Raw genomic sequence first — 21359 nt, 5'->3', positions numbered from 1 at the left:
CAGAGTCATCAGGCTCCAGAGCCCGGTGGCAGGCAGGTTAATTGTTCGATCTAATTAGGACAAAGATTAATCAGATGCATGTTCTGCTGCTCTTGAAACGCCACGGATGGCAGTCGGGTTCATTAGCAGTCCTTTCGCCTCTCTCTCTCTCTCTGGCAGCGGGGTGGACTGCGGGGGCGGCTCGGGGCCTACCGCCCCGCTCAGTTAGTCCCACTCTCTCTCTCTCTCTCTCTCGAGTGGGACTAACTGGACGGGGAGTCAGGTAGTGGAAGTGAGAAGACGATGTTAGAGATGAAGGTGGGCGTGGAGGCAGTGGACGAAGCGGGAGTGGGCAGTGCAGGGTGATGAGGGCCCAGATACAACCGACACAGACTTCACCTTTCTGTGCTCCAAATGCTTTAAGAGGAAACAGACAGCACTTTGTGAACTCACCTTACCTGGAACAGAGGAAAGTGTGAAGATCAGATTTCATATTTTGTTTAATATGACAATCTGTTCATGGATTATCAGTAGTGTTTAGCCAGAGAAAATTAAAGAGGCCAGCAGGGCGGCCTCGAAATAGTTGACTCAGCGATAGTTGACGAGAAAAGTCCACCAAATTTTCAATAGGCGTTTAGTTGCAGGAAGATAAAAACCTCTCTAACTGCACCTTGTTAGAGATTTTATCAACAACTTCCTTAAAAAAAATGCCTGGTTTTCCCCTTAGAAAGGTGGCCTTGCGGGTAACCATGGCGACGTAGGTCCAGTGAGCCATCATTGTGGGAAGTGAGCGACTTTCACGTGTGAGAACTAACGTTAGCCTCACATAGCTGCAGCCCATGTGAAGTGCGTGCCGACAGTGATGATTACGTCTCTGTAATCAGCTGAAACGTTTTCTGATAAGCCACAGTTTCAGTTTTCATAGATAGTTAATCGTTTTTGTAACAGTCATTTCCAGTTGTAGCATCAGAATACTGTGAATTGTGAGAACTCGACTCAAGCAAACTACTTCAAAGTTGGCATTAGTGACTTGTAAAGTCTTGGAAGGAGCCCCTTCTGATTTCACAGTGAAACAGCCATGAGCTTCTGCAGATTCATCAGGAATGCATGTCGAAGTGAGATCACAAAGGTGGTCGGTGGAACTGGGAAGCTGTCGTTCTATCAGGACCAGAAAAGAGACACAAGTGGAAGCGCAGTTTTTGCTTTCACCTGCCGTCGGATTCGTTCCGACATGCAGAACTGAAATGCATCTTCTCAAACGAGATGAAAAGTCCTGCAGAGGCAGCGTGAGCTCAGAGGCAGCGTGAGCTCAGAGGCAGCGTGAGCTCAGAGGCAGCGTGAGCTCAGAGGCAGCGTGAGCTCAGAGGCAGCGTGAGCTCAGAGGCAGCGTGAGCTCAGAGGCAGCGTGAGCTCAGAGGCAGCGTGAGCTCAGAGGCAGCGTGAGCTCAGAGGCAGCGTGAGCTCAGAGGCAGCGTGAGCTCAGAGGCAGCGTGAGCTCAGAGGCAGCGTGAGCTCAGAGGCAGCGTGCCCTGCAGCTCAGCGAGCTCCGGCCCATCCGGTCCACCAAACATCTCGTCTCAGCTGTAATCGGCCACAAATGACTTCCCTGGATGTCCCCAGAGATCACACTGAATGAACAGATACGGTACTGTGTATGCTTCTAATGTACTTTCTCTCCGTTGATTGGATTACAGAAATGTGCAACAAACAAAAATAGAAAGACGGGATGTTCAGCGAGGTTGTTCCTCAGGGTTCTTAGACAGATGGATGATGATTATGGATGAATATGATTTTGATTGCAAAACCTTGAAACTGAAATGTCACCCTCAACCCACAGGTATTTCACTCTGCTAAATATTTCTAAAGCACTTTTAAGATGTATTGATGAAATTTCAGCTGTGGACAGAGGACTTCCTGTTATATAATAAAGGAAGTATTTTTTTTTAAAAACAACAACAATTTTGTATAATTTATCTTCTATCCACTCCGGTGGTCTAAACACTGCTGAAAAAGTGTCGCACTGAACTAGTCTAGTAGGAACATGGCTAGAAAATGAATTACTATCACCCCTCATTATCATTTTTTGCAAATAATTGTGTGAGAAATGAACTTCCAGCTTGATTGTCAGGGACTGGAACGCACATAAAGTGCTGCTGCTTGAACATAAGCTTTTGTGTGGACCTGCTGTTACACTGAAGTGGCCATAATATCACATAAACAGACCGCGTGCTCATACTGCGTATTAATAGATGATTCACCGGGGCCACTGTTTGTCCTCCCGACATTGAACTCTCCTCCGCATCTCCAGGTTCTTTCAATCCCCGAGGGTGTTCACTTATTTGTCAGTGTTCACGTTCACCCTGAGGCTGACACCGACTCGGCTGCAATTGTCAGGATGATTCAGAATCTGTTGATGCTCTCAGCGCTGTAATGGCTGATTTTAATCACCTTAATTTCCAAAAAGTCCTTGAGCAGTTTGTATTATCGTATCACTCGCCCCGCATGCCATTATGAGACACTCCTGGGATCTTTTATGGCTCCGGCGGGGGAGCTTAAGTGCCAGGACTCCCAGAGGGACCGGCGGACCACGGCACAGAGCACCTGCTCTGCACTTAGACACCTGTGTTCAGGGTGTGAACTCATGACTGCTGCCTGACTTTTAAAGGAGTCAACATAGACTGTATAATGGCCGTGTCCCACCAACATGTTGATGCATTTTCTACGAAAAGAAAAACTAAAGGGGAGGTCAGTTTAGAAAGAAAAACAAATCCAGATGACAGACAGAGACTCTGAGGCTTCAAGCCTGCACTGTGTGATGAAAGAGTGGCGCTGACTTGATAAACAACAGTGAAAGGCCTGGAAGGTTTGATGTCAGTGGGTTGAATAACATACTGCATACCTTGATTGCCGGTGCTTAGATATTTCAACAGCAGATGTTTGGAAGAGGCCAGATGACGACTTTAAGGGAAGGTAATTATGATCTCTTCTGTTCTGAGCTCCTTTTTGCATCTTTGGTACTCCAGCTGAAAAAGGCTCGCAGCCTCAGGAAAACAGGCAGGTAGTAATTTCACTTCTTCTGAAAACATTCCAAAAATATAACTACACACTGGAGTGATGTCAGCTGGTGTTTTCCAAAGAGCTGTTTTGAAAGTTTGGATATTTGGTTTACCTCTTCGAAAACTTTCTGTGCATAGTTTGTCTTAAGCTGATGAGCTTTTCTTCGTGTGGTCGTCTAAAAAAATCGTTGAGTTTTCCCGGTGATTTCATGAGAAGATAAGCAGCAGGGAGCCGGTGTGAAGAGGGGTGTGATCTCGTGCAAAGACCACGCTGTCACTCTTCTACAGGGGCTGGGGAACACCTGATGATGTCATGTCTCACAGTGAAAGAAAAACTCATTCACAGCAATGTAATGTCTCTGCAGTACAGTTGCTGTCGGGATGAACATTTCACAGCTGTACATTGTATTTACTATATTGCATGACAACCGGTGAGTGAAACATCGGTTCACCACTCCAGAGATCAACTCATTTAGTGTAATTGTGTTGTTGCTAATGGTCAGAGATGATTTCTGTAAAAATATTTTGTTAAGCTACATTAAGAGGGCCTGGCTTGTTGAAAAAGCCAGTAAACATGGCGTAACTAAGCTAAATCTAGTGTGAGATGCTTGTTGTGAGAACAACTGGGGTCATTCTCTGCTGTCCTGTCAGCTGATTTCTCTGTTTGTCCTCTGGGAACAAGAGTAGAAGCAGGCGTTCAGTGAATCCCAGTTCATTTAAACTGCTCATATCAAGGTTAAAGTATGTTTATGTAAATACAGTGACTTCATTTGGAATGATTAAATAACCTTAGACTGTAACACATAAGTATTAACTTGTTGTTTACAGGATAGGTAGTAGTTTTTAAACGAGGGAACTGAATGGAGAGGCAACAGACAATAAGCAAAAACTATGAGAGAGAAAAAGCATGAAGTAAATGAGATGTGATGGTGAGATATGAGTTATAAAGAGTGAAAGAGTGAGAGGAAAGAAGCTCGGGGCATCACGAGGTCCCCCAGCAGCCTCGGCCTTTAACAGCATAACTGCAGGATGGTTCAGGGCCACCTGAGCAGCCCTAACTATAAGCTTTATCAAAAAGAAAAGTTTTGAGTCTAATCTTAAAGCTAGAGAGGGTTTCTGCCCCTCAAACACAAACTGGGAGCTGGTTGGTTCCACAGGGGAGGAGCCTGAAAACTGAAGCTCCACCTCCCATTCTACTTCTTTAAACTGGGAACCACAAGTAGACCAGCGTACTGAGAGCAAAGTGCTCTGCTAGGATTATATGGTTCTTTAAGATCTCTGAGATAAGATGGATTCTGGTCATGAGGAGTTTTGTAAGTGAGCAAGATAATTTTTTTTATTCTATTCTTGATTTCACAGGAAGCCAGTGAAGAGAAGCTAAAACTGGAGAAATATGATCTCTCTTGCTAAATCCCATCAGTACTCTTGCTGCAGCATTTTGGATCAGCTGCAAGGTTTTTAATGAGTAATTTGGACATCCTAACAACAAGGAATTACAGTAATCTAACCTAGAAGTAACAAACGCATGAATGAGTTTTTCTGCGTCACACTGAGGAAGGATTTTCCTGATTTTATTAATATTACGTAGATGAAAGAAGGCGGTCCTGGAGATTTGCTTTATATGGTGGCAAAAGGACAAATCCTCATCAAAGATGACTCCAAGGTTCCTCACAGTTTTGCTGGAGGCCAAGACAACGTCATCTTGAGTAACTAAGTGATTACAGAAAGAGTTTCTGAGGTGTTTACATATAATATATATAATAACGTTTTGTCTGACTTTAGAAGCAGGACATTGTTGGTCATCCAGGCCTTTATGTCTTTTAGACATTCTTCAAGTTTTACTGATTGATTTGTTTCATCTGGTTTTATAGAAAGATATAGCTGCGTGTCATCTGCATAAAACATAATAAACATAGTTTACTTTCATGTTAGGCTCCATGAATATGACAGTAACTGCAGCTTGGTTTATTTTAATTTTTTATTGCTGATGATTGTATGAGAATCCTTAAAATTCTACTTCTTTGAATGTAAAGCAGGACATTTTTTCTGTAGCTTCTGACTTGTTAAAGACAAAAAAAAATGTCTTGATTAATTATAGAAAATAATCATTAGATGGATCAATCATTGTTAGCTACGGCCGTGCTCGGTTTGAACTGCTTTTACAAAACTCAGCTTTTAGAAAACAGTCCAAAGGAAATATTTGCAGATTAAGTAATTGCAGTGACCAGCGTGTGGTGCGAGCTGCTCGCTTTATGGCTTCAGTGAGGTCAACGATCATCTGTGAATGTTTGACGGAGCACTCATGTGTGCTCTGTTCTTACCTGTGGTTTAAATGCCCCCCCACGGTCGAAGGGAAATACAGTACGTGGTTATTCTTCTTCTTGACCTGCGTTCCCTCTGAGCCTGCTGTGTTGTAAAGCACAGCGACATCTGGCGCTGAAACTGTTTGTTTCATTGCTAAGGAGAGAGACAGTCCATCAAGTTGTCAACCTTTGTCCCCCCTGATAGTTAGTCATGCAGATTGATTTGCAGAGACGCCGTCTTCGTTTTTCTCTGTGATGTCGGCAGACATGTCTGGCTAAATGGAAAGTAAGCTGTGTGTGTTGGTGCTGCAGCCTCACTTACTGGTCGGCCATGACAGACTGTGGTGAGACGGGAGGAGCACTGACGGCTTTTATTTCATTCAGCAGTGGGAGATGTTTTCAGAGCATTCACATGTATGTATGCATGTATGACTAACAATCTGCAGTAAAAGTTCTCCGCTCCAATTAAGTGTCAAACTTTTACTGCAGTATGCCCAACAAAATGTGCTTTAAATATCAAAAGCACATCATTATGCAAAATGAGTGGTATTTATATATATTCTATATTTACTATTTTTTTTTTCATTATTATAATTAAAGAGGAATATTTTGAGAATTATTCACTTTTTTTTTTTTGGTGAGTTAGTTCAGATAATCAACAGGACGGCTAGCAGCCAGTTAGCTGAGCACAATGACTTGAAATGTCTCAGCAACAGCAATAAAAAACAACTTCCTATAAGCTTCTGCAAAGCTTTATTCAAACAAAACCACACCAATACAGCAGAGGATCTATTGAATGTTCGCTAACATTAGCCATCATAATTTCAGCTTTTGGTCTCACGACTGTAGCAGAAAAATGAGTTGACGTGAGTGTTCAACTTTTACTTTGTTTAAGTAAGAATTAAGTTTTTCTTCTTTAGTCACGGTCTTTAGCCTCTGACTAAAAAGTAAAACATTTTCCTCGGGCATGGGTGGTGCTATATTTATCCTCTTTGACAGGGAGCCGAAGATAAAAACACGTATTAAGTACTGCAAAATTATATGTAGAGCATAACCATGTGACTTTTCAAAGAAGAATTGTTTGTTTTCAGACTGAAAAGTTGAACTCATGAGCAGTAAATCCATGTTTAATATCATACAGATACAGCCTTACTTAGTCGGATAGGACCATGTTGCTAGTGGAGGCTAATTTTAGAAAAAGTTAGGTCAAATGTTGCCGTCATGATAAATAATAGAGTCACTTAACTAGCTTTATTAGTTATTGTGCTCCTGCTTTCCTCCATACTTGCTCTTCTGCTCACATTGTTTCCAGACTCAGGAGCTGCTCTCTCCTTCCCCGTACCTGCGTTTGGTTGTTACCACAGTCGGTTCAAATCTTGACTCCAGAACAGGACTCTTTGCTTTTGGCTCAATACGAAGATCTGATAATGCAGAGTTTGTGTTTCTCATAGCTGAGCTCATCACTTCTCCTGCTATTGATTGGTCCTGTAACCTGAGGAGTTAGTGTTGCTGTCGTGGTGCAGAGTGCCAGCGCTCCGAAGCGGCAGCGTGAACCAATAAAGAGGCGCTTTTGTACGCAGAAGTGGACGGGACAAGTGTTCATGCCGACACTGCTCTGTTTACTGCCACAGGTTTTCTCCTGAGGCCATCCAAACAGCATTTCATTAATTAAGACTGATGGTGTAATAATTTAATAATAATGAATGGACACTGGTCAACGCACGTGTTCTTTACATATGATCACACATTAGTTCAGTGGCAGCGTTGCATTACTGTCCTGGTGATGATGAATCACAGAGTTGTTGTGGAAGCTGCAGCAAGCGTACATTATGTTTATGTATCATCGCCATCGATCGGGCCGATACAGCGTTAGACTTAAGCCATACTATTCACCGTGTCTTCTTTTACCCCTCTCTCCCTCACTCCCTCCCTCCCTCTCCCAACTTTGAATTGGAAAGACATATTGCTGTAAGTGCAATAATGTTACCGCCAAGGGTTGGACAAATCACGGTGTGATTAGTGTGTCTGGAGGCTGAGCTCATGTGACAGCAGGGAGGAGGAGGAAGAGGAGGAGCAGGAGGAAGGCCTGGTGAGGCCTGGTGCACAACCAGGAAAATATACTTTTTTAAACTTCACTTAGAGCTCCAGAAGAGGCAAAATCATTTGGTCTGCAACTTTGGTCAAGACTGAAATGTGCCAACAACTATGGGATTGATTGCTGTGAGACTTTGTAATGACTTTCATGGTTCCCAGAGGATGAAGTTGTTACAAATTACAAATGTTGGGGATCTTCTGACTTTTACTCTAGCATCAGCATGAGGTTGACATTTTAGTTTTTTAGTGAAATGCGTCGATGGGTAGCCGTGAATTGTGGTGCAAACATCCCTGCCCCCCTTTTAGCATAAATTGGAACAACTTCGGTGATAATCATCAGGTTACATTTTTATTTTTTTTATTTTTATAACCAAACACCTGCAAAATAATTCCATTCCCATCAGCCTCAGCTCTACTCTTTTAAGTGTTTAGCGCTAATAAGGACTAAATTGTTTTTTAAATATTTTTTTGTAATTGTTTTCTGAGTCTACACCTGTTTTATGGATCTTGACAATCATCCATGAAGCACTTTGAACTGCACTAACTTGATATAAAGTGCTATATGAATACAGTTTGATTACAGTGACCATGGTGAACATCACACCCTCTGATCATCAACATTAGAATTACCTTCATGAGCCATGTTGGTGTGAGCAGACATTCAATCTCAGCTTCAGTGGACTCAGCAGTTTTTGATGCTTGTTGCTATGGTCACATTTTAGTCCGTACCAGAAAAAGAGGTTTGATACCCAGCTCTGACTCAAGGTCGCATTTGCATATTACTTGTTTTGTTTGACCAACTGTCCAAAGCACATTGATAATCATTTTAAACTGCATGCAGTATACTGAAAGTCTGTATTTGTGAGGTGGGAACCAGGACGTGTCTGGCATTGCTGCCTGATAATTAACCTTTATGATTATAATCACAGTTCATATCCTTGCAAGATTATTTTCTGTTTTTTTTTTTTACTAATCAGTTGATCAGCTAATTGCTTCTGTACTCGTGAACACAGTAACAACAATACATACAGACTTGTTCAGTTTCTGTGGATTCATCCCTGGAAGAATAACTAAAGCACCTTTTATTTTTAACTGAGCATCAACTAGTTTACAAACTGAATATATTGCTAATTTATACATAGGTCAACAACTTTACTAGTAAAGCTGATTATGATTAATACATGATCATAATTACAGTGAGGCAGCTTTAACACTTCTTTCCATTCAGAACAACTGGTTTTCCCACAAGCTGAACCTGCTGCTGTATGACGCAGACAGTTTTTTTGTTTTTTTTCAATAACACCTTTTACTCTTTATGTCTGCGCCAGGTTCGTCACTATGGAAACAGTCATGTACACGCTCTGAGAATACTAATTGAAGTGAGTGTGTGTTGGCATTGACGCACCTCAGTACCGATCAGTGTCTGAGTTTTAAAACTGAGAGTGTGGAAGGAGAATCAGCTCGCCGTGTAAAGACTTTAAGCCACATTACTGTGCCAGCAACACAACAGGGGCGGGGGGGAGGGGGGGGGGTTGATGATGATGAGTCCACATGGGGAGAGTGTTAATGAGAGGACAGGGCAGGTCCAGGGCCTCCTGCTCCAACATGGGCACACACACACACACACACACACACACACACACACACACACACACACACACCCGCGCGCAGAGGCGCAGTACTGCAGTTCAGCAAAGTTTCCCATAACAGCTGAGTGGTGTATAGGCTGGTCCACGGAGGCTGCCACTGTAATATAGAGCTGAGTGGTACTGAAGACTGTTGGCAAACGGATGTTTCCTGTCACACTGCGTTCTCTGTGTTTAGGTTGACAGCTCCACTCTACTCATGCATTGTATATTCATTACAATGGAAAGTGTGCAGCTTATAGCAGCTAGCAGAGTTTCACAGCAGTAATGGGCTCTTTCTTCATGCAGCACTGTTGTCACTTTCCCTGTGCGCGCTGGTATTCACAAGTCCTCTGAGACTACAGGACTGTTGATTAAGAAAGCTGACATTTGCTGTTGTTGCTATGATGCATTGCTTTTATCTCCCTGCAACTCGTAATATGAGAAGTAATTAGAGGATCCACTAGTGTAATTACTTTACAGCAGGTTGGAGGCATTTAAAGTATTAAAACATGTATTAACAAACAGCTTGGCTTTATGGAATATGATGGTCAATAAGACCAGAACTACTCTTGTAGCAGGCAGCCTTAAGACTCACATAAAATCAGATTTACGTTTCTTTTTGGACTATACTATAATAGTGTCAAAACACAGTGCATGGAGAAATACACTCAGCCTGTATTCAGCAATGGTGTTCTTTGGATTTAAGTTTCTTTAAGTAATTCTGTGAAGTCACAAACTCACACGCATGTCCACCTTTAGCATGGCTTACTGTCCACCTTTTATGTGGAGCAAAACACCGTCGCAGAGCTAGTATGCTACAAGGCTGAAGAAAACCTGTGGTTGACGTGGGTGTGTCTCACTCAAAAAAGAGTCAGCCAATCAGAAGAGAGGGTCAATGATACCGGTGCACCTTAAACTCAGACACATATCAGCCTGTTCTTGTTAGAGCTCAAGAGAGAAGTTTAATAACGAAGATTTAAAACTATCTTGAGATTATTTTTAGTCCTTAAAACCATAAAATGATCTCCCAAAGGACATCAAACTGTAAATATAACCAGAAAAGTGTAGAACATGGGACCTTTAATAAGTAAATCTATCTGCATGTTGCTGTCTTTAAGGTTCAGTGGGGATTGCGCGTGTCTGGATGTTTTGGTTGGAGGAAAACATGAAGTGAGACATTATTCTGTCTCAAACAGCATCCTCAGGCTCTGGCACCAGCCGGACTCTCTCCACACACTCTTCTCTCTAATGTAGTCAAGCTACATTACTACTTTGCTTATAGTATGTGATAACACACTGTATTGTATGGGAGCCTGCGATACATAATCTATGGACTCCCTGTTGCAAAGCAGAAAGAGGCCCGCGAAACCTGCAGGTGCACTTCGCTACAATAACAATGGCATGTGCACTTAACGGCTTAGTGTTACGATAACAGCACCTCTGGCTTCGCTTTAAGACCTATGTGGACTCAAAGGTTCACTGCATGACCGCTGAATGACCCCGGTCTCACGTCTCCATCTAACCCTCTCAGCCCAACGCTGTGTCCCACATTTCAGAATAACAGTATTATCATTACATCATCCTGACATAAGCTGCATGGTTTTGATGGGTCACTGGATCAGAACCAGCTATCAGGTGCACTGACTGCAAAACCTTTGAAACCCACCTCCCGACTCCTCTCTGTGCTCCTCTCCACCTTCTCATCCTCAGTTTGGATCCGCTCAGCACTGGAGGATCCTGCTCTGTTTGAGCCATGTGTGTCATAACACGTTTTGCTCTCGTGCCAGAAAAGCAAATGGCAAAGCAATAATGTTTTGCGTTGTAAAACAAGCCTGTTATCTCTTTAGCTGACCTTCATATTGGATTTCTGATTTAACAAGCTCGCAAGCTAATTCTGTTTTGAAATTGCGACTTCTTTCCTTAACAAGTTGTCATAAACTGTGCCGAAGGGCTGCTGATGGTGTTCACTTCCTTTGATACACGTTGAAGCTTATTTAATGCTTATTGATTTCTAGAATCTTCACAACTGTGCTGCCTTTCTCTGTTAGAGCCAATGTTACAGCTGAAGTACTTGATGGTGGCTGAGAGGAAGTGGATAGAACGAAGAGGGTTGAAACTAATGAATGAATTTGTCACTTCATAAATGTTTTTATTAATTGGTTCGTCAGGGTATCTTCTTTCCAAACATTAAAAACTCATGAGATCGAGAAAAGCTGCTAATACACACTATAGACTGTATATTAAAGTGGACGTAGTTTCTGGCTCCCAAAAATGAGCCCAGTGAGGAAGTGCCTTAAACTTCAATACCACCGAGTGCCGCTAGAGGTCGACTCCAAAAAGCCTGAAGCTTCATAAACTCCCGTTCAACTTCTCTCATGAAATTCTTAGCCAATACATTATTTCACATTCGCTAAATTCACTCTTCCAGATAAGTATTCTGGAGGTCCATCTGAAAATAATCCCGTCATTAATTATAAAATAAGCTTCAAAAAGATGTGTTTTGGGGGGGGCGTGTCTGTCCGATTGACAGGCCTGTGGTGCAGTCAGGTTACAGCTATCGGTGGGCGGGACGTGGTATCGCCGGTTTTCCAATCAGATCAGTCAGATCCACTGCTCTCCCGCCCATCTTACCCAAATATGGTCACGTTCTGCTCCAATCCGCTCGAGACTAGCAAGATGGCACCGTCCCAATTCCAGACTCAAGGCCTCATAAACCAATTAGTGACATCACTGCTGGTTGCCGCTTGCTCCTCACCAAAACTTTAGATGATGCGCTGCGCAGACGCTCGTCTTCCACAAGCTGTGTAGCTGCTCTAATCTGTTAACATGGGCGCTGAGATGAAAAGTAAGAGGTTCAGTGACTGTCTCGTGCAGGTGAGCGGTGTGTCCTGGACCTCTGTCCCAATATTCATATCCTAATATTTCTGTGTTTCTTGATGAAGTAAATATTGTGGAATATTCGCTGAGAAAGGCTTTATGGATGAAATGACCAAAACAAATTTTCTGCAAAAACAGCAAACTATGAGACACAAAAAAAACATATTTTTATCACATTTAAGCAAAATAACCAAATTCAAAGCTGCCATAATGCAGTAGTGTTTATTGATTTTAAGCATTTACTTATAATGGTCCAATACAACAGTGTTGACAGTCATCAATGGTAATTTCCTGTCTATCATCTAATCAACAGTCAGGCCTCTATTTAGAATTAAACGTAACGTGATGCGTTGAATCCACCGCTCTCTGACAGCGTTCTCACGAACAGTAACTGTTCTGAACTTGTAACAGGGAGGGACGTGTTGCAAGCCGATTGCATTACATCTTCCACTGTGGCCGTCCTGTTCACCACAAACTGCCGTCTCTCACAAACTTTTGAGGGAAGTCTCCAGCTCTGTTAATGGTCCTGCGCTGCACCTGTTCAGTACGGCTGTGGTGCAGAGCTCCTGACTCCCCTACTGTTTATGAGGGGGGCGGCTTCTAAAAATAACATCTGGGGAGGGCTGTATATCGCCAGCAGGCAGGGAAACAAGGGAGCCGGGAATTGGCTGCTTGTGTATTCTATCAGACCATGTGGGACTGTTAGTCAGAGAGTTGTTGACTCTCCTATTCCCCCGCCTGCTTTAGTTTGTCATGGCTGTGTACAAAGTGAGGGCAACTATATATTTAGCAGCAGTGATTCATACTCGGCAGATTGCGCGGGTACAGAACACAGCGTGTTTTTAGACTCCACTACAGTAGCATTTGCATTTAGCGCTTGCCCTGAATCATGCAGCCTCCTTACATTCCTTAACAGCAGTTACACCTCACAGCTGAACTCTGATAGAGGTCCTTCTTTGCGTCATTTTTCTCTTTAGTTGTCACATAATCACCCTTTATACACGTTAATGCCAGCTTTGAAAGGGATCTGAAAGTTCACAACCTGTTCACAGTGCTGTCTTTGCAGCGGTGTCGAGTGTACGGCTGCATACTACTGGGCGATGATGTCGTTCTGTTGACGAGTCTTTCGTTTGTGTTTTTATTGAACGTGAAAAAGGACGTAAAGAGAAACCTCGTGAAGAGGGCTGACTGAGGAGAGCTTTGAATCCAATTCTTTTTTTCACTTTATAAAAAAGAAAACAAAGTTGGCTGATGACCTATTTTAATATTTTCTTTTGTCCTCAAGAAGTCTCACTTCAGAAATATGTCACTCAGCAGGGGCTCCTCACAGTTTTCATGTCACAGAACCCCACACAGACACATTAGACCATGGAGCTGCAGAGAGGTGAGCGTTAAACCTGACGGGACTGGAAACGTGTTCTCATTTGTAGTGGTTTGTAATGAATCCACCGTGGACGTGGATGGACATCCTCCCACTGATGACCTGCTGTCTGCGCTGCTTCGTAGCCACGAGTTTACGTGTCGCGGATCCAGCCGCATGTTTCTTTTTTCGTAAAGTTGCTCAGAAAGGCGGGACGTCTCGTGACCGTTTACATCTCGGACTGATGACAGGCAGCCTTTGTTTTTCCTGACACACAGCAGCTCCTTTCAGAGTCTGAGCCAGTTTCACAGCTGACCCGGTCTTATTGTAATTCAGCCCATTAATGAGCCAAATAAAATCTTCTTTATAGGAAACGACAACAGTAAAAGAGCCTACGCTGTGGTAACTGTTGTTTTACTTGGTTGAACAACAAATTAGATAACCAACATCCTCGCCTCACCTCTGTCGTCAGCAAAGATTTTCTTCTTTATTTGGGGAGATTGGCGTCGACCACAGGCCCGTTTCTTCCCGACCTCTGCACCTCCCAGTGCTCCTGAGTGTATTTCATCATGCTGGCTCAATGCATGTGTTGCAGTGTCTTCCTGCCATGCTGTGCACAGAAATGTGAGCTCCGTACATATGCAGCTTCAGCAGGCCCCGCCCCCTTTTAATGCATCACTCCTAAACAAATAAGTAAATCAAAGTGTAAGTCAATCTTTCTCTGGCCCCCACACAAAGAGAGCATTATTTATACTAATGATTATAGATCAATGTGGTGTCTTATTTCCAGGCTTTTTGGGGGCCCCTCACATGTTGGCCCGCTCAAGAGAGTAAAGAGCCAGCAGGAAAAATGTGTGTATTAAATGCAACAAAAAAAACATGCTTTCCTTCAAATCCAAATTGTGCTACATCACTGGATGTGGACGGATCACATGAAACAAACAGGCGGTTATTTGTGGACTTAGGCAGTAGATTCCTTCTATAGAAGCAGGGCTTATATGGAGACAACAGACGCTGCTGGTTTCCTGTGGAGTAGGATGAAACCAGAGCTTTTGTTTTTGAAGCTGCCCCGGTGCTGTGCTCCGCTGCGTGTCTGGAGTGTGAATAAAATGCCCATTTCTTGTGCCACCATCAAGGACTAGGTTTAATTTTAGACCAATCTCCGGCTCACCATGTGCTAACACCCTTGCAGCTGCAAATGCATATATGCTATTCTCTTTCTGTTTCTTTCTCTTCTTATCTTTCTCCTATACTCCTTTTATCCCGTAATATCTGGAAGGCGGAGGCATTAAAGTGTGATCTCGTCAACTTGCACCGGTTTAGTGTTTACAGTCGCGTGTGCACATGTCACGCAACAACAAAAGCAAAAATATTTATTGCCTTTGCAATTCTGCAGCAAACAAAGCGGACCAACACCTCTGCTGTCTGCTAGCCGAGTCTGGCTCCGTGCAACCTGCCGCATTGGCATTACCTGCAATTAAACAGAGACACATTGGATTATATTTCATAACAGCAAAGCATGAAATTACAGTCATGACGCGTCACCTTTAAATAGCAACACAAACCCAATCATGCACAATCGACAGCTCCGGTTTGAATTTCCCCACCGAAAGCAATCATCCTTCCAAGGTTTTCATTTGGATACTGAATAATTAATTTGGCACACGCCCACAGTTTGTGCAGCCAGCGTGTTTTTGATCAACACAACTCCTTATCCAAAATTTTCATGGCGCCACAGCTTATAGCAGTCTGGCCGGGCTGAGTCGGTCGAAATCAAACGTTTGAGCATTTCTGAGAGAGGGGATTTTATATTGAATGAAGTGCAGTTATAGTGGAGATGTCCAGCGATATTGTATTCGTAATATATATTGAAGTCTGAGCGAAGAGATACATTTATACTCCAACAGAGTGGCTTTCCCAACTCAGGCGTTGTACACCTGACAAGGTCATTCGAAGGTGTCACACAATGATCACTGGGAGTAGAAAGGAAAAAAAAAAGAAGCAAATCCTTCAATTCTTCAACACAGATTTACACTTTTTACTTGAGACTTAATTTAATACTATTCTCTTGATTTCAGGCCTTTAAAACCATAAATGACTTTGAGGAGAGAAAGTCATTCTCTGGTTAAACTCCTCGAGTCCAAATCGTTGGACCCAATTCCAAAATGGATCAGTCGAAAACCTACTTGAACCCAATTTGTATGAATTATTTCTCAGACAAAGAGGGACCTGATCTGGTATGGACATGAGCACTAGAGAGTCAGACCCAATGCTAAGTAGTCCCAATCCAAACAGCAGCACGATGCTCTGTCCATGAACAAGCAACTGGAGTCAAAGTGTAACGATTATGTGAAGAGCAAATATAAAGTCACAGGTCTTAATTCCAAAAGGATTTGGTTTATATGTTTCAAAACCCTCGAATAGTCGAGTGTCTGTACATCAGTGTGTATATTATACAAACAGGAAGTGCTAATAGCTCATTTGGCACATTTTCAAAATGTAAACAAATAAAGGCTGAAAACAGGGCACAGAAGAAGTGTATATATCTGTAGCTTAACACAGCCCATTTGATGATTCTGTAGCGGGTCTTTATGTCCTGATGGTTTCGTTATTTTCTGTCATCATATTGGTTCCTGAATACAAATATTATTAAGACCACTGCTGCCTAACACCAAAACAGCCCGAGCAGCTGTGACCTGCTGAGGCTTGTAAGACCTGTAAAGGTGTCCTCTGGTATCAGGCACCAAAACGTTGCCGCAGCTCCTTTGAGTTCTGTCGGTTGTGATATGAAGCTGCTGTGGATCCGACTTGTTTCAGCATGTCCCCCCAAAAAACCTCTGATGTCGGTTCATGTCGGTGTCAGTATTTTATCATCACCTCGTCTATTTTCAGATGTAAAACGTAGAACGAAGCAGGTTGTGAAAAAATCAGGGGTCTACTTTCAAATTTGGGGACTGTTGTCTTTGCTATAAAGCAGCAGGTACAGTGGTAGCAGTTGTAAACATTACTGAGGTGGGGATAAAAAAAATGACCCACATACTGTACGTGTTCTGGACGGCATTAAAGTCCCTGACCAGCATAGTGATGTTCCGGTCTCAGCGGGACTTTAGTGAACATTCATTAAACGTGACCCACAGTATCTTTACCAGACTGATATTTACACCTGAAGCCGCTCCGACTCCCCCCCCCTCCCCCCTCCCCCCCCCCCTCCCCCCCTCCTCCCCAACTCGCTGCCGGGCACTCGAGCCCCACAAATAGCAACACTGGTCTATGACTCATGTTTTGAGCTGTCTGAGATGCCTGATAGGAAACACACGGATTAAGGGACTCATTAGTCATGTGCAGCAACCACATAGGAAAGACATTGAGGAGAGGTGACTGAGGGCACTGGGTCAGCACATGTCCGACATCAAACCTTCACCCAAACCCGCAGTGACCTCGTCCAGTCGTCTCTTTTCATGCCAACGTCTCCTCTCCCAAGAGTCTCCTTTCCAGTTTCTTTCATCCCCCATCCGATCTCTTGCTTCTGTCTATTCCATCCACCCTCTTGCCTTGATCTCCATTCCTTCTCCCCGCCCCCCCCCATCTTCTCCATGTGCCTTCTTCCATCTTCCTCTGTCACCATTAAGCCTCCTTTATCTCTTCGTCTTCTGAACCCCCAAACCAACCAAACTTTCCTGTTTCATAATTATATTATTGTCCGACTAAACTCCCAGCTGCCACCGTTGTCTTCCTCTTGTTCTCTGTCTAAACCTTCATCTTCACCTCTGCCTCACACCCCTTCCTTCACCTCACCACACTCCAACCCCGCCGAGTCCTTCCGAGAGAAGCGGTTGTCGTAATTTTGAAAATGCTCACAAACTACACCTCCAGCCAACCTCTTCTTCAGCTGTCATTATTCCATGCAACATCCCTCCATTACCCAACCAGCACTGAACCCTCCCTTCTCCTCCTTCCAACCCCCCCCCCCCCCCCCCCGGTTCAGCCCCCACTTTCCTTGTTCTCCGTCTCCAGCTTCAGCACGCGCCGCTTCCCATCTGAATCCATCTCCTTCTCCTCCTCTCGGGCTCGCGAACACGGCGCCGATGCCCCGACGGAGGTCAGCCTGGTCTCTGTCTGCCGTGAGAGGCGACAGAGGGACGAAGGCAAGGTGAAGCGTTTTCAGCGGCCGCCGTAGCGCTGTGTGTCGGGAGGAGACGGCAGAGAGAGAGCGAGAGGAAGAGCGAGGGGAGGATAGTGTGATCGAGAGAGAGAGAGAGAGAGAGCAAGAGGGTAAAAGCAGAGCGGGGACGAGAGAGAGAGAGAGAAAGTGGTCCTGCACTCACTGCTCACATCGCTGGCTGGCTGGCTCACTCACTGTTGACGAATGAGCTGTCTACCCACGGGGCTGGGAAACGGCAGCTTGTGACAAGCTGGGGAGAGAGGAACATGAATGTAATGCGCACCTTGCCTCGTTTGCTTTCAGATACCGGCCAGAAGAAGACTCCAGAAAAGAAGGATGGGAGGCGCATGTCGTTCCAGAGACCCAAAGGGACCACCGAATATTCTGTGAGTAGCGCGCAAGCAACTCTGCTCCCTCTGTGTTAACGTCTTCATGTGTTTTTGACGCTTTTCCGCTCCTCTCCTCTGCTGCTGCTTCTCTGTGTGTCTGTTGCTGGTGCTCCCTCTACCTCTGAGTAGCTCCCGCAATATCCAGGCTGTAGCGGCTGTGTTTTTGTTGTGAAGGCACCGTGTCTGACCATGCTCGGTAGCTCATTAGTGAAGGGGAGAAGCATTTTGGGGATTTTGCCCGTCTTAACACGTGTACCTCATTCTCCAACTGTTTACATAAAGAGGGCAGCGTGTGTGTGTGTGTGTGTGTGTGTGTGTGTGTGTGTGTGTGTGTGTGTGTGTGTGTGTGTGTGTGTGTGTGTGTGTGTGTGTGTGTGTGTGTGTGTGTGTGTGTGTGTGTGTGTAAAAAAGGCATGCAGAGCGACTGATAGAAATCTTAGGAAACAGTGAATCCTCTGTTAAAGACTCCGTGGCAGCACAACACTCAGCTCCATTTTGCATGTTGATGTAAAGGAACGAGAGAATTGCAGCCGCTGTGTTCGCTCCTCCAGCTGGACCACAGCAGGACGGACAGGCAGCAGCGCTGGCAGGATGGTTTATTTGTTTTTCCACTCGTTCTCTGTGCCGGGAATCGGCGAGCATTCCACCACAGAGCTCAGTGTGCTCGCGAATGACCTTCCAACTGCGTTGTCATTTCTATTGATTTAGCTGTTGTGTAGGAGATGGGGAGGGGAGGGGGGGAGAGGAGAGGGGAGGCAATAGAGAGAGAGAGAGAGAGAGAGGGGGATAGGGAGAGACGGAGAGAGAGGACTCTGGTTCCCTGGCATGAACTGAAAATGGAGCTCTCTGTGCTTTGCCTCGTTGTGTTCTTCAAATGACCCTCAAATCCAGCTGCAGTCAGACTGCTTTTCCTCGCCTTTCTCTCCGTGGCAACAGTGAGGAGTGGGATTGCCGTGGCTCAGCTCTGGCCGTCCGCCTGCCTACTGAGGAGATGAAGGGAGCCGGGAAAAAGGAAAGGGAGCGAGGGGAGGGGGGAGGAGGGTTTGTGGTCTCTTACCATCATCATTTCTATCCCTATTCCCAAACCCGTCTCTTTTTGTTCCCGTTAATTGTGGCGATCTCTCTGCCGTCGGGTCTCTCCGGACGTTGCTCCTTGCTCCAGGAGCTACTGTAGGTTTGATTGGCTCTCTAACACCCCAGCGACACCACCTCTACCTCTACCGCCTGACACACCTGTCAGTCATCCGAGACCTTCTGATTGACAAGGCCCTTGTTTACCTTGCCGGGGCTTGAACAGCCTAAACCGTTACAACAGGATATTTGTCAGAGCCAAAGCACCGTGTCACGGCCCTGATATGAGCAACAGGGCCACAGAAAGCCAACGAGATGGACAGAAACCCTGGAGGTAAAGACAAATGTGGGGAAATTTAGTGTTTAGTTTGGGGGAAAGAGAAGATCCATATCTCAGTCAGTCAGCATACCAATCCTGGTCTTGTCAGACATCACTCTCTCTCTCAGTCGCCCCCCCACCCCCCACCCACCCCCGCCCCACCCCCTCCCGCTAGATTGCTGATCGTGTGATGGATGGATGGAGCTCTGCCAATGATTGTGTCCTGTAGCTTGACATGCTGCAGCGGCACGTAGCAGGCTCTGGGCCGCCGACAGTGTTTAAAGCGGTATAACCGAGCCTCCCCGGCACCGTGAGAGACACATGACCGTGTGATTGAGAAGCGGCTTTATCTTAAACTCATCTCCCACTCAGCGAGGACGGCCGGCAATGTTTCCTTATTTCACTTGAGAGCAGATAAGTTCATAATCTATTGCCCGGCACCCACAGGAAAAAGGAGGGTTTCCGCTTATGCCCCCCCACCCCTCTCCACACACACACGCACGCACACACACACACACACACACACACACACACACACACACACACACACACACACACACACACACACACACACACACACAATGCCCACCCCGCCCCTTCCCTTTTTCTTTTTTTTTAAATATTTCTTAATTTTCTCATGTTGACCTGTGCAGCTGCAACCAATCTGACTAGACACTGATAATGCCGGGCCATTCAGCCGAGTCCAGCTATTGGCTGACCTGCATCCAATTAAAAAAGTGTTCGAAGTCTCCGGGAACAACAGAGATAGATGAGGAGACAGAAAGACGCAGACCGAGAGAGGGGACAGGGGGGCAGTCTTCCCACAGACGGCTTGCGCGGACGGTCACTCAAAGTCAAACAAAATGAAGAGCCGAGAACGTGCAGGCCGCACGTATTTACCTCCAGACACGCCGGTTTTATCGCACCGTGGACACAGATGCTCCAGTTGGGTTCACAGACCCACTGGGTGTCCCGACCAGTAAGAGGTTCCCGTTCATCACATGACGCGGCGTTTTACTCTTGTTGCTCTGGCCCTCATATCTATCGGTTATTGCAGCAATTGATCTTGAGGCACTGGTAAAAAGAAGTGAGGTGGGACAGGAAGTGGAGTGTTGTCAGAGTGTTGTAAGCAAGTTTAGGCCGATAACTTTGAGGTGAAATGTTGATAACGATCCTTCACTTCACAGAGACACGGTGCACACAGCTCCTCTATTACTTTATATTTAGTCAAATCAATAGTACGCGTGAATATTTTAGGCTTTTGTTTAAAGAAAGAATGAATGAAGGGATAATAGTGATATAATATAATAGTGTGAAGTTATAGAAAGTTTTACTGCCTGAGAAGTGGACATGCACCAGATCAGGTTGTTTTACTTCCAGATGGTTAACAGTCTTTGAGGAATCTGGAAATACCTGCAGGACCAGGGTATGTATCTTTCTGGCTTTTTTACAGGTTGTCTAGTATTTGTGAAAACTGGATGCTTATGAATGTAAGGTAATACTTAAGAGTCACGAACTGGGGCTATACCCAACTATGATACTTACAATAAATGTAACTTTTTTCTGTTAACTGTACTCTCTTCCAAATATATTTGGCCAACCTGAGGAGTTTGTTGAAAGCTTGTCTAATCGGGGTGTCCTAGTGGCCTAGATTTATTAGATACTATCCATGAAGCTGAAACATCCCAGATTCGTCTCTGTACTGCTTCTAATAAGAACAAATATGCCTTTATTTGAATAGAAATACACTTTGATTGTATTTCGTCCCCCCCCTTAGACTTCTTCTGAGTGTCTTCAGCTGCTTAGTGAGTTCAGTGTTATCATAACCAAAACTACAAAGTTTACATCGTAATCAACTGGAATTATTCTTTGATGCTGAGTCATATTACGTCAAGTTTTTGGCCTGAACATCCGTACCCACTCTCTCTCTCAGTCTATTACAGGGCTCTCAGCAGAACTGGCACGGCAGAGCTCTCATTACATTTTGTATAGTGACACTAGAGAGCCGTTCGGAGGGGAAGGGCTGTCTGGGTACCAGATTTGTAGGCCTGGGAAGAAAAAAAGGAAGTTGTCAGTGTTCATGATACAGTCATACAGGCCAACAACACGAGCAGTCAGATG

The 21359-nt window shown here is 44.6% G+C and overlaps 1 protein-coding gene across 6 annotated transcripts in view; it reads left to right on the top strand.

The window, feature by feature from the left end:
- Positions 1-21359, top strand: part of oxr1a (oxidation resistance 1a) — a 169876-nt gene that overhangs the window by 99268 nt on the left and 49249 nt on the right. For 5 of the 6 annotated variants that reach the window (XM_069702116.1, XM_069702118.1, XM_069702115.1 and 2 more), the window contains one exon: positions 17763-17845. In XM_069702116.1, coding sequence (XP_069558217.1) covers positions 17763-17845 — 83 coding nt within the window. Of the gene's footprint in view, positions 1-17428; positions 17448-17762; positions 17846-21359 lie in introns of those variants that run through there. The other variant, XM_069702117.1, reaches the window with a different exon arrangement.

Source organism: Brachyistius frenatus, unplaced genomic scaffold (assembly GCF_029030835.1).
Source record: "Brachyistius frenatus isolate BFR_SWC_R1_liver_20210118 unplaced genomic scaffold, ASM2903083v1 Contig_40, whole genome shotgun sequence".
In the NCBI taxonomy this organism is placed as follows: Eukaryota; Metazoa; Chordata; class Actinopteri; family Embiotocidae; genus Brachyistius; species Brachyistius frenatus.
Note: the sequence above shows the minus strand (reverse complement) of the source record. Positions and strands in the feature narration are given on the sequence as shown.